General features: G+C 36.1%; 1 protein-coding gene across 1 annotated transcript in view; it reads left to right on the plus strand.

The window, feature by feature from the left end:
- The window catches only part of LOC124153257 (retinitis pigmentosa 1-like 1 protein), a 65859-nt gene that overhangs the window by 42575 nt on the left and 10563 nt on the right, over nt 1-12721 (plus strand). The window contains exons 11-12 of the mRNA XM_046526354.1: nt 80-190; nt 11793-12069. Coding sequence (XP_046382310.1) covers nt 80-190; nt 11793-12069 — 388 coding nt within the window. The remainder of the gene's footprint in view (nt 1-79; nt 191-11792; nt 12070-12721) is intronic.

Raw genomic sequence — 12721 nt, forward strand, 5'->3', positions numbered from 1 at the left:
TACTACAGAGTAGTATTTGTAACTCATTTAGTGTTTGTGTGCCAAGTTATTTTTATTATTTTTTCGTTCTGCTCCATAGTCAATGGAATCAGCAGATCAGCCACCCACATATGAGAAGGCAGATATTACAAATGATGAGGATTTTGTAATCCGTGAACAGCTAGATGAAGCCGATGCAGAGATAGAAAAGGTAAGTTGCTGCTTTTTGGGGCAAATGTTGGTTTCCAATTCAAAAAGGTAGACTCAGAAAAATTCTTTTATATTTTGTTCATAATGCATTCCATTATTTTCTCTATAACGTCTTGCTAATGATCCTGGCAAAGCATCAGGAATCAATGAGGAACCATCTTGTTAGAGACTTGCATAACTAATCCAATATAATATGTAATGAAGAAAATAATTTATAAACTAGAGATATTTCTTTCGACTGTTTTTCATCATGATTGACTTAATTTATTGTATTTCAAAATGAAAATCTCTCCTAGCCTTTCATTGCACAAGTATTTTGCTGACTTCATCTTGATTTGTGTTTTTTCATGTGGTACAAGTTTTGTATGAAAGTATGTATGTATCTTGTACCTGCACTCTTCATGCATAACACTTATGCTTGGATAGTTTTCATCACTTTTTACTCTTTCACCTCTCACCTCAGCCTTCTTTGTTTTTCCTATATGTTTTATAGGTATAGGAGTTAGATTCTGTTTGACTTTTCAGTTGCCTTATTTCAGTTGGATCATATCCTCTTGCTGTAGGTTCTCTCCAAGAATCCATCTGTGCTAATCCTAATTACTTGACATTATTTATTACTAGTTTGGAAGCTGCCCCTTAGCTTGGTGTTTGAGTTAGTTCCTGTGTAGAGCTTGCAGGCCCCTCATTATCATTTTTCTAGTGTTAGAAATTACCTTGACTTTCATATTTGATATTATTTTTTTTACATCTTTTTCCTATTTTACATCTGGTGTTTGAGACTTCATAGCTGCCCTAAGAGATGATTCATATTCAATCTTCTCATGTCACCTTTTTTGGCGGGGGGTTATTACCTAATTATCGATTGTGTCCCATTCATAAAGTTTTTGGATTTGATCGCGAATTTAAAAAATATATTCTGTACTCACATAATTTCATTTTGAAGAAATTATTTGACTTCCTACTTCTTAGCTGTTTATGGTCAAGGTAGAAGTTAATTGTTCTCATACCTCTGATACCTTGAAACCTGAATTCGTCTATGTTAATGGAGAATTTATGTACATTTTTTGCTTAAGGGAATAGATTGGTTTCAACTCAGAATAAGGACAAAATCTATTTGTTGTCAAATTGCATTTCATATTTAACTTCAAAGTAATTTTGATTGGTATTATTAAAGTTTCATCCAATTTCTTCTAAGTGCTTGTTTTGATGATACACGTGTCATTTGAATGGATACAACCTAAGAGGATGGTATTGCTTATTGATATTTTAGGCCTCTCACTGCATCTAGGTTGACAATCGACTTATATCTATGCTTTCCTAATACGTAGTCAATTTCTCAGGTCAATAAGGTTTGCAGATACATTCTACAAAATTTACATTTTTTACCTAGAGCTGGGCTTTGGTAGAGCCAACAGGGAATGACTTAATAATAACGTATTTTTCAATTTTGAACCTCCCCTCCTTATGAAACGCCTCTGCGTGTCTAGGGCTGACCTTGTGGTATAAAAAAAATATTTTGTCTTATTTTTGTTTTTTCCACTTTTTACTTTATTTGGATGATTTCCACAGTTTTTTTCTGTAAAATAATTGATTTTTCTGTTCCACCCTATTGCTCTACACTTTTATTTGAAAGTTGAAAGGCATGATTTATTACAAGGTTTGTAAAATCATTGGCCTCTAGTGAAGCTACTCTTCATGAATTTCTAAGAAGAACTCTGAGGATGGCTTCTTAAGGAGTGCACTTTTTTCACTGTAAAATTAAAGTGTCTTTAGCTTAGAGTATGTGATTGTATGATATATATTTAGTGGGAAAAAGTAGTGCTTGCTTGAATATCTTTAATTTTCCAGCTTTTAGTGCATGGATTTAATATTTTAGTCAAATGAAGCTTTCATTTTAACTTTTACTATTAAATAAAAGTATGTAGTGAAACATCATTACATATGTAGAAGTAAAACTACATAACTAGAGCGTATAATATAACTTACGAGCTAGTGTAACCTATTGAATTCATCTATTCGTAGTTTCGTGTAGTGGCTTTCAATTTAACACAATGTTATGATGGATATCTCTTTTCTCCCCTCTGTGGGAGCCCTGTATACTCCCCAATGTATTGAAGAACCTGATTTTTTATAACTGGCTGCATTTTCAAGTTGTCATTCTGGCTGATGTCTTACTGTTTAGTGTGTCCACATGATTTTATGTTATAATATTTTCTCTTGGTGAAAGTTACTGCTACTCATTTCTTTAAATATTAGTAAAACACATGCTCAATTAATGCTACATCCTTGTTAAAAGCATGGTACAGCATCGGATGGTTGTTTTGTTATGATGCAAATACTCCTTTGGAGTTACCAACAAAACTACTTATATTCTTGTGCATTCTATTTGACGTGTGACAAACTAGACTTGAAATTATGCAGACTTCTGGGCTACTAGTATCTGGTGAAATTAAGATCATTGGGAAACATTTTAAATGTTGTTCAAATGCGGTAGTAGATACTCTCTCAATTGATTTCAATAGCTTCCTTTTTATTGATGCTGTAGGCTAGGCTTTTAGGCAGACTGATTCGTCATGTGTAATGTAGTGCTTGAAACTTAATGAAGTTCCTCAGTGCATTCAGGCCCTGCATTGTTTTATTGTATTGTGTATGTTTAAGTTTTTGTTGTTGAAGTATATTCTTTTGTTGCAATCTAATTTTTCCTTTTTTTATCTTTCTTCTCTTTCTATTAGGCTTTTGGTGTTTAGGATATGGAAGACAACCTAGCACAATTATGCATCTCTTAATTTTGTTTTTACTTGAATACCAAAATCTTATGTTGAAGGAGAATTCCCATTAGCAGGGCAAGCATTTGTACTAAAGAGCCCAGTTTTTTGTTACTCACATTCTTTTAATGCTTCTGTTCCCTTTTGTTTTTGTGCTCATGCTAATCCAGTCATGCGTTAGGCCAGCTGTGCTATAATAAATTGGTCATTTTGACATTAATTGGTAAAATTAAGCAATTCATTGTGATAGTGCAGTCTTGCCTTTTACATTGAAGGGAACTCGGGCGCAAACACAGTTATAACAAAATAATACAGTCAGAGAAGAAGTACATTGGTACTACAGGTTCAAGAGAATCTAATTTTTTTAAATTTTTGGTTGATACAGACCTTGGATGAATATAATTTTTAAGTATATAATATAATATTCCTCACTTCATCGTCCATGTTTATGCTCCATATTTATAAAGAGCAGTACAAGGAACAGTCTTAGTGAGGTTCTGCTTTCACTTCCCCATAGTCCATTCTTTATTTTTCGGTGGAATGAGGAATGTGTGATCATTTAGTGAGGAAAAGTCACAGAAACGACTACATGCATGAGTCTTGGTGAAGTGAGCAATATTGCTGTATACCCAATTGGATGTCTGCTGCATTTTACTTTTATTCTCAAAAACGTCCAAGAGGACTTAAGTACTGAATTAGCATGAGTCCAATACAGTGTGTGGACTTGCTTGAAGCACAAATGGGTTTTAGGGTTTTTTTTTATTTTGAAAAGGGGTTGGTAGTGTATTGTAAACCATTTTTTGTTTATATTGTCCATGCATGAAGGTTTTAGTGTAATAAGCTAGGATTCTGTAGAAGTGAGAATCCTCCGGTAATTTTACTGAGGTGGTTGATATTATGAATTATGCTCAGGACTAGAAGGGTAAATGGGAGTGGGTCATGACCTATGGTCATAATATAATTGTTATGGCAATTGTCTGTGATTAGCCTAGTCGTTGTGGTGAATTTTAAGGGCATTTTTATTAATTGTTTCGCCTCATGCATAAGTGTATGCTCACCTATTGATAATACATAACTGTGAACATGTGAACTAAACTCACCTTCACACAATGCAGTGTATTGTTCAGCACTTTGGCTTGTTTTTGTTTCTTTATTTTTTTGTGTCTTGTTCACAAGCATTGCTACTCTAAGCTAGATCTATGTGAATGTGAAAACTTGCCCAAAATCTCATCACCCATTATTCCATCTTTTCTGAGATAAGGGCAGCTTTCAGTATTCCAAGAAATGTTGTGATTTTTAATTAATTTTGTTATTCACTTAGAAGTGATGTCTGCTTGTCCTCGTGTCCAGCTAATTTGTCTGCTTTGTTGTTAGCTATCTGTGTGAGTGTAAACTTGTGTGGAATACTGTTTTTATTTAGGCTTTTTAGTTGTTTTTTATATTGTTAACTTCTGGTTTACATTTTTATCTCAGCTTTTAATTCTGCATAGTTTTTACTTATCTATGTATTTTATAAATCTGTTATATTAGATTTATGGATCTTATAAACTGGATTACGTGGTTAAAAATATAGTTTAATAATGCATATTGTTAAACGTTCTACAATTCTATGCTGTCATGTCTAAAGGATTAACAACTTCGTGCCAACACTTCAAATATAGTGTCATCTTTTTTTATGGATTGACCATTAGGATTCCAATTATGGCATTCTCAGGGAGGTTTTGCTAACTGGGTTTCATAAAAAAAAGCTTATTTAAAAAAATTACATAGTACTCAATTATCTGTGGGTGTTTTTTTGTTTAATTATGAATCCATATTAATGGCGTTAGTTTTAATTGAATGTGTGTTATTCTAAATCCATCACACTGTGAATCCATTGATAAGTACAATAGAAATGTATGTATAAATCCATTCATTAGTGATACCTCATTTTAACACAATTTTACCTTGGAAGGGCAAGTCTCATTAGACTTTTTGTCTTTCCAATGAAAAATGAGTATATTCACTTTTGATAGACTCATGCATTTCATTGATATTTGTCCTGAGTTGTGCAAAGGACTAAGCATGGGATGTGTTATTGACAGCATGTGTGACCCCTCTGTGGCCCCCTCATTTTGCTGAAACTGCTAAGCCTTCAGTTAATATATTCCCATTTTTGCATAGTATTTTTTTCAACTTCATGGGATGACTAGTAAATGAATCAGAAACCTATGCACCAAAATGCCTTTTAAAAATGCTCTAGTGCCACAATGAGGGAGAGGTGCTGGAAATGATCCATTGAGATGGTGGTGAAAGTGCTGAAGCTTCTGTGGAATGAGAGACTCTTTGAGGTAGGCATCTTGAAAGTCTGACTTGAAGGTTCGAGTTCTGTTTCCCATGTGATTCCCTTGAAAATGAATTGTATGGAACCAAATGACTTGAAAAAATATGTTTTGCCCTTTCCCTTGACAGTTGTTGGCTTTTCATAGATAGATCAAATTGGTATATTGGATGACTTCCCATGTATTTTCTGGTGTACCACTATGTATTTCCTCTCATTCATTCAGTAAAGGGTAGAGCTCACCCACGACTTAGCCACAGGCATATGAAAGGTTGTGAGACCTGCTTCTATCCCAGGGCCTCCTCAAACTTCAAGGATTTTTCACGTTAGGTGTCAGCAGGCTTCACCTTGGACTTGAATCTGTGACCCTTCAATCAGCCACCAAGCACTCTACCCACCAGGCTACCATATTATGTGCATTTTATAGTAACAGGTGAATTCAGAGGGATCATGGTAACCATGGTAGGTACGGTATTGGACTATACCCTTTTTCCTGACTCATGGCGCTTGAATGTGCTTGTGTCCCTTCTAATCTTCTAGCCAACCATAAGAGTGGCACTTTAAAGTGTGGAGGAGAACTCATTCTCTGACTTCCTCTGTAGCCCACACTGTTGTCAAACATTATCTGTGGAGATCTCATATCTTTCATTTTTTTTGTTTGCTTTTGAGCGTTACTTCCACAGACTGGCAACATTGGATGGTCGGAGGGAGGGAGCGGAAGGGGGATGTTGGGGATTAGTGCGGTGGTGGGGACAGTACCTCGGATTGGTGACTAGCTATCTCGCGTCCAGCTGCCAAGAGTCAGGAAAAAGGGTAGCCCAAAGGTCCCCAGTTCCATTCACAGGTTAAGCCATTGTACGTTTCCTAACAAAAAACCTTGAAGGATGAGGTGGGTCTGGGAAAGGAACTGCCTCCCACCCCTGAATGTGTAGACTTAATTTTTTTCTGTCATTGTCACTTAAAACCAGGGTGGGCTCTGCCATTACCTATCAGTGCAAACCTTCACACTGTATCACATATTGAGTGAAGTTGAATGTGGCTTATTAATTTGAGCTGCTAAGTAGCTTCAAGTGAGTATTTCCAGATAAAGGTTTATCAGAATACCAATTTAGATGGAATGTAAAGTCACATAAATGGGTTTTCCGTTTACCCAGGAAACATATCATTATAAAGTTTCTTAAAATTTAATGTTATGAATTATTGTTAAGAAATCACAGACTGAAATAAGGTGGGTAAATGCTGCAAGGGCATTAAAGCTGAAAAGCTTCGCTACCACTTTGAAATCCTTGATTGTCTTCTCCACGAGTCATATAATGTAATCATGTTGTCATAAAATATTCAGGTGAATGGAAAGTTTAATTAATTCTCCGTGCTAGGATATGACAGCAATGATGAAAGCTTAGTTTTAGTAGTTATTTCATAAGAAATGGGAACTTGGAAAACAAAATCTCTTTTCAGGCATGTGTGTTTATTCTGGTTATTTTGGGCTAAGGGTTAAATCCAGAAAACATCAGCTAGTCTTAAGAAGATGGAATACCTATAGTTGTGAGAGTCACCCTGTGGTCTTTCTTACTGGTCACTCAGTGGCAGTATCAGCTGAGTGCAACCAATAGTTTCTTAAAATTTAATGTTATGAATTATTGTTAAGAAATCACGGACTGAAATAAGGTGGGTAAATGCTGCTAGGGCATTAAAGCTGAAAAGCTTCTCTACCACGTTGAAATGCTTGAATGTCTTCCTGACGAGTCATATAATGTAATAATGTAGCCTTACAGATAAGAAGAGAAACTCAATCAGTTGTGACATCACTGAGAAGGGTGAATGCATGCTCAAATAGTACAATGTATATCACACGAAGTTGAAAAATTGTGAAGCTGAAGTTTTGTTAAGCAACCTGATAGCCACTAATGATGGGGCCAGATCGAACGTAAACATGGGCTATAACTAAAGAATGAGAATTCTAAAAATATTCCCTTGAATCAAATGACGTAAAGGTGTTTCATATTGGTCTTGTGATGTGTTACTTTCCTGCTGATAATGATATTCACCCTAAAGGGCTGGAGGCCAGAAAGGGAGAACTCCGGATATGGATTAATTTCTACGTGTTCATCCTTTTTATAAGTTTGGCAAAAACTGATTCCATGCAATCCAGTTAAGCTGTTGTTTCACATATTAAGGAGGCACTTATTTGTCACATTGAAAGGAAAACACCTAATCATGCTGAAAATGTTATGCTATGAAAAAGATTGGCATATTAATATATAATAATATGAAAAATAATTATACTCTTAAGTTGTGGTTTAGCTTCCATTAAGGCTCACTAAACTAAGCAATATGAATAATGAAGAAGGAAAGGATCTTAAAAGCCAAAAATTGAAGGCTAGGTATTTTGATTTGTGTTTGAAAGGATCCGGAATTAAGTCAGTGCAATTTACTTATTTCACTGCAATTACAAAGAAGCATTATATTTTTACCAAGAAATTCTGACATGGTTGTGGTTTGTAGACAAGATCATTCAATTAGATTGAGAATAAAACTGGAAAAGTAGTGGATTTTGTGTAGTTACTAATAATACATTTTTATTTTTGTTCATTCGGTCAAAAGATTTGACCCAGAATATCATCAAGAAAGCAAACAGAAACAGTCTTAAACTTTTGCACAGTTCACACACAAGGCGAACAAGTATAGTACAAACGCCATATTTTCCAGAATATTGCAGTCATTGCTTAGATTTGGTGGGGAAAATATTCATTTTGGCTGTATTAATATTTTTCAGCAAAAGTTGCTTTCATTGACATTTAACAATAACAAGAGTGTATTGAGTAAACTATGCTCGAGGCACCTTTAAGTTCAAGAAATCCAGAGTGATGTTGTTCCACATTAGGCAGCAGTCAAATTATAATCTTTTTGATGAATCTTATTTTAACGAGTAGAGCAATGGTCAAAAGTCTATTAAATGACTATCAGTAGTGCCCAGAGTGGATTGTCTCACCTTAAATATGCTGCAAGCATGTGGGATCTGGTGCAGAAAGACTTAATCCATGAACTGAATAAAATATTAAGGAAAGCTGTGTGTTATTTGTCAAAAACCTGTTACTGCATTACACAGATGTTAAATGAACTAGGATGGAAGTCACTATAGACTCCTGCTTTCTCACAAGAGATTCTGAACAATGATGTTCTGGTGTTCTATACAAGAGACTTTAGTGGGAAGTATGGATAATATGTTTTTTTTACCGAGAAGTACATATTTTCTCAAAATTAACATTTTCTTATGTTGAACCCTTACATGTCTTCTTAACTTCTGCTCAATTCCAGTGGCATGAACTTTTGAAAAAAAAATGCCTCCATATGCCCTAGAGTCTTCTCGGAGCTTTTCAAATATGTTTCCCTTACCCCAATCAGTAAGCAAAGCCTTTGATCGAATTAATCATTCAATTCTTCTCTCCATACTGAAGTCAGTGGGCATCTTGGGAAAGCTCTTTCCTGGTTGTCATCGTACCTAACTGAGCACCAACAATTTGTCAAAATACCTCCAGAACACCAGAAAGTATAACAGTAGTCAAGTCAAATCCCTTAACTGTTAACGCAGGAGTACCGCAGGGTTCTATCCTAGGACCATAGCTCTTCCTAATTTTTATTAATGACTTGCCTGACAGAGCCCTCCTCCAAAATGCTATTTTTTATGCAAATGACTCCTCAATCATTTCAAATGACCTAGTTATTACCTCCCAAAGCAGTATCAACAGCATGTCTGAATGGTATGGTGATAATGCCATGCAAGTCAACATTGACAAAACTGTTTTTCTTCAGTTCCATGGAAACCAGTCTCTGTGTACCTCGAGTATGATCTTAAATGTTGGTCCTCACATTATTTCTCGGGCGCACTCAATAAAATTATTAGGTGTTATCCTCACTGACAACCTTGACTGGTCATCACATATTGACTATACATATAATGAATAAACTATCCACTGGCATATTTATTATAAGAAAGTTGGCTGAAGTAACTACCATTGATACTCCAAAGATGATATTATATGCCAAAATATATCCTCATCTAACTTAACGCATCATCTTTTGGGGTAATGCTAGCTGTAATAGTGTTCTCTATGCAGAAACGTGCCATGAAAGCCATGGCCAGAGTTTCCATGCGATTTCACCTAGCTTACCTCTTTATAATGATCTGAAAATTTTTACATTCCCATCACTGTATGTACTTAATTGTGCTTCCTTTGTTAAAAATATCCCTGAATAAATTCCAAAAAATAGTTCTCTTCATAATCACACTGCCAGAACAACTAATGACATTCACCTCAAAGACTACCTCAGCACTTACTGCAAAAAGGACCCTTATTCTCCCTATCAAAATTATACAACAAATTAACACATAATATCAAATGTCTTCCACCTGAACCATTTAAGAATGCTCTGAAGAAGTTTTCACTGGGAAACAACTACTATAACCTGAAGGATTTCATTTTGGGCTCTGAGTAATCTTTGTCTATCTGCCACTAAAAATTGTAACGATTCCCACACCTCATTTATTGTAACTATTATATTAATTTTTTATGACTTCCAATGTCACCTGTACATGCGATCTCTAGGGAAAATACAAATTATTATTATTAATCTGTTCCGGAGGATCAATGGCAGAGCAAATTTCATCATATGTTGAATTTGTATTATTTCTGGGTGAGGAAAACTATTTAAAAAGATCATCAATCATGTAATGCAACATGCAGTAAATATTGTTGAAAATGTGTAAAACTTACAAACAATATGTATAATTTATGACATACTGTCCGAGTGGAAGTAAAATGGGCAAAATTTGAAATTTAAAAGCTCAGAGGAAAAATCAGCTCAGACCATATGCTGAATCCATCATAAAGTGGGGATCTACCACACATATACCTTACCTTATAAAGTCAAGGGCATTGCATCAATAATATTTTCAAAGCAAGTGTTAATGATATTAAACTGTTAAGCATTCCATTTAGAGGAAGAATTTGTAAATAACATGCAGATGTGTAATTCACCGTTGTATTATTTTCCCTTATCAATCTTAAACTTATGTATTATTCTTATAATTTTACCACTGCAATATGATGTAATTTATTGTAATAAGCTGCCTCTTGTAATTTTTTTATCATTGATTTTTTTCCTTAACAACTACTTAAGTGGTTTTTTCCATTTCAGTATTCCAAAATAATTGTACTAATGTAACAGAAGGGTGGGTATCGCTACCATCGAGATGAGCGTAGATAGTCAGCAAAAGTCTAATCAATATGGCATTGTACATTAGATTAAGGTTAAGTGCCCCAAGTATTTATTCACTATTATTTGAATATGTACCTGATTACTCAGATAAGTTCTCGTCCTATGACTACTCGGACAAATACATTGCAACCACTAGTGTGTGCATTGCTTAACACAGGTGGCATGCAGTGCTTCAACAGACTTGAGGGACTTGTGGGCAATGGAAACGAAACCCTAGGGTGGGTTCGCGGGGATACACTCCTGGGGCAGGGACTGTAAGCGCGAGCTTTTCTCCTCTGCACCCAGAAGGGGAAGGAAGGAGGCGCCGCCGCGATGAGAGCCCGACGACGCCTCCAGGGGAAGGATAGGAAAGGAAGGGAGGGGACGAGGAGTCCAGCACCGTCACAAAGGCGGGCGGGCCCTACTATAAGCGAAACCAAGCATACACAATTAATATACTAACGACCTTGGAGGATTATTCTATGAGGAAGAATAATCCAACGATCAAATCGTTTGATGGACTTGTGGGCAGTGAAAGCAACTTGGGGTGTGGGGAAGCCATGAGAAAAATGGGAAAAGGATTCCAGAGGTCTCTAAAACCTCAGAATCCTCAATGGCCATTACTGCTCAGGTACTTTGGGGAATACCATTGAGTATGAATCTGAAATTACCATGGTCATTACTCATGAGGTCACCATAGTACTAATGTGAATATTCACATACTCAAATAACTATGAATGAATAGTTTGGCAAGGATTTTATTACTGAGGGGAATTGGGCTTTTGTCAGGGATTCTGTATCTAGTCGGAGAAATGTCAGTGAACTGTGGGATTAGGACAGAAGTTGATGCCTCAATGATTCATTAACTCAATGGTTGATGTACCCCAGCCATGAGGAAAGAAATATTTTCTGTCTTTTTTCATAAATTTATTAATTAACTTGATAAGTAAAAGACGTGTCATGGTGTGTATTTTAAATTTCGTGTGCACTTGAAAGTTTCACTGCTCTCAAAATGCCATGCTCCTTAGTATTACACAATGTTGAGGACATCAACAATTTTTGCTTGAGAAATGTCAGGGAATTTCTTTGACACAAACCCCTTGCATAGATGTGCTGCCAATCAATAAAGGAGTATGCACACCAAGAATCTTAAAACAGTTGACCTTGGAAATCGATTGAAATGATTTCTTCAGATTTTTTTGTGAATAAATTAGTAATTGATATTTTTAAATCTCCTTTTGACATCTGTGTCATCGCAGGACCCTGCAGTGGCTGTGGCCAAGTTCTCAGCAATTCTAAGGCAGAGCCCACACTCACCACGAGCATTTTATGGTCGTGCTAAGGCCATTAACAATCTGGCTGCCAAGCAGCAAAGCAACCATCTACTGGAGGAAGCCATCAATGCATACATCTCCCTATTACTCCTGCCAACAACACCAGCCAATGAAGATAAGAAGGAAAAAACTTCAGTAGTGGTAACGGATGCCCTTTACAGGAAGGCAGCAGAAGAATGTCTTGACAGGATTCGATTCAGAGGTACCCTGGATTTCTTGTCAACTTGAAGGGCTGAAAGTGTGTGCAAGTTTTACTCCTTGCTTTTTATAGCTAGGCGTTCAAATGCACATTACATAGTGTCCTGAAAAATTAGCCGAATTATATACTGGAATTTCTTAATATTTCATCTGCTATTATGTAAACTTAATCACCTTGGCGTGAGAGGAATTTCTAACCAGTGGGTCAAATCTTATCTTCAGGACAGGCTTCAGTCTGTAGTAGTGTCCCATCATGGTGACAAATGCAGATCGGAATTGAACAAGGTTTCTTGTGGTGTACCCCAGGGATCTATCCTTGGCCCAATTCTTTTTGTTGCTTATATCAATGACCTCCCCAGTAGGCTAGCTATAGTAGAAGGAGCTACACCAGTCCTTTATGCGGATGATACAAATATCATAGTGTCTGCCTGTAACCTTGACCGCGCCATTTCCAATGGTAAGCTTATTTCTAATCACTTATCTGAATGGTGCTCTCAGAACCAACTAACCCTGAACATCAGCAAGTCTCAGGTTGTTCATTTTGGTTACAAAAGGAATCCCTGCAATAACGTTTCAATTGATGTTAATGGCTCAGTCATACCCCAAGTTAGCAATGTAAAGTTTCTCGGAACTCACCTCGATTCGGGTTTGAGTTG

The sequence above is a fragment of the Ischnura elegans genome, chromosome 2 (genome assembly GCF_921293095.1).
Source record: "Ischnura elegans chromosome 2, ioIscEleg1.1, whole genome shotgun sequence".
Classification (NCBI taxonomy): domain Eukaryota; kingdom Metazoa; phylum Arthropoda; class Insecta; order Odonata; family Coenagrionidae; genus Ischnura; species Ischnura elegans.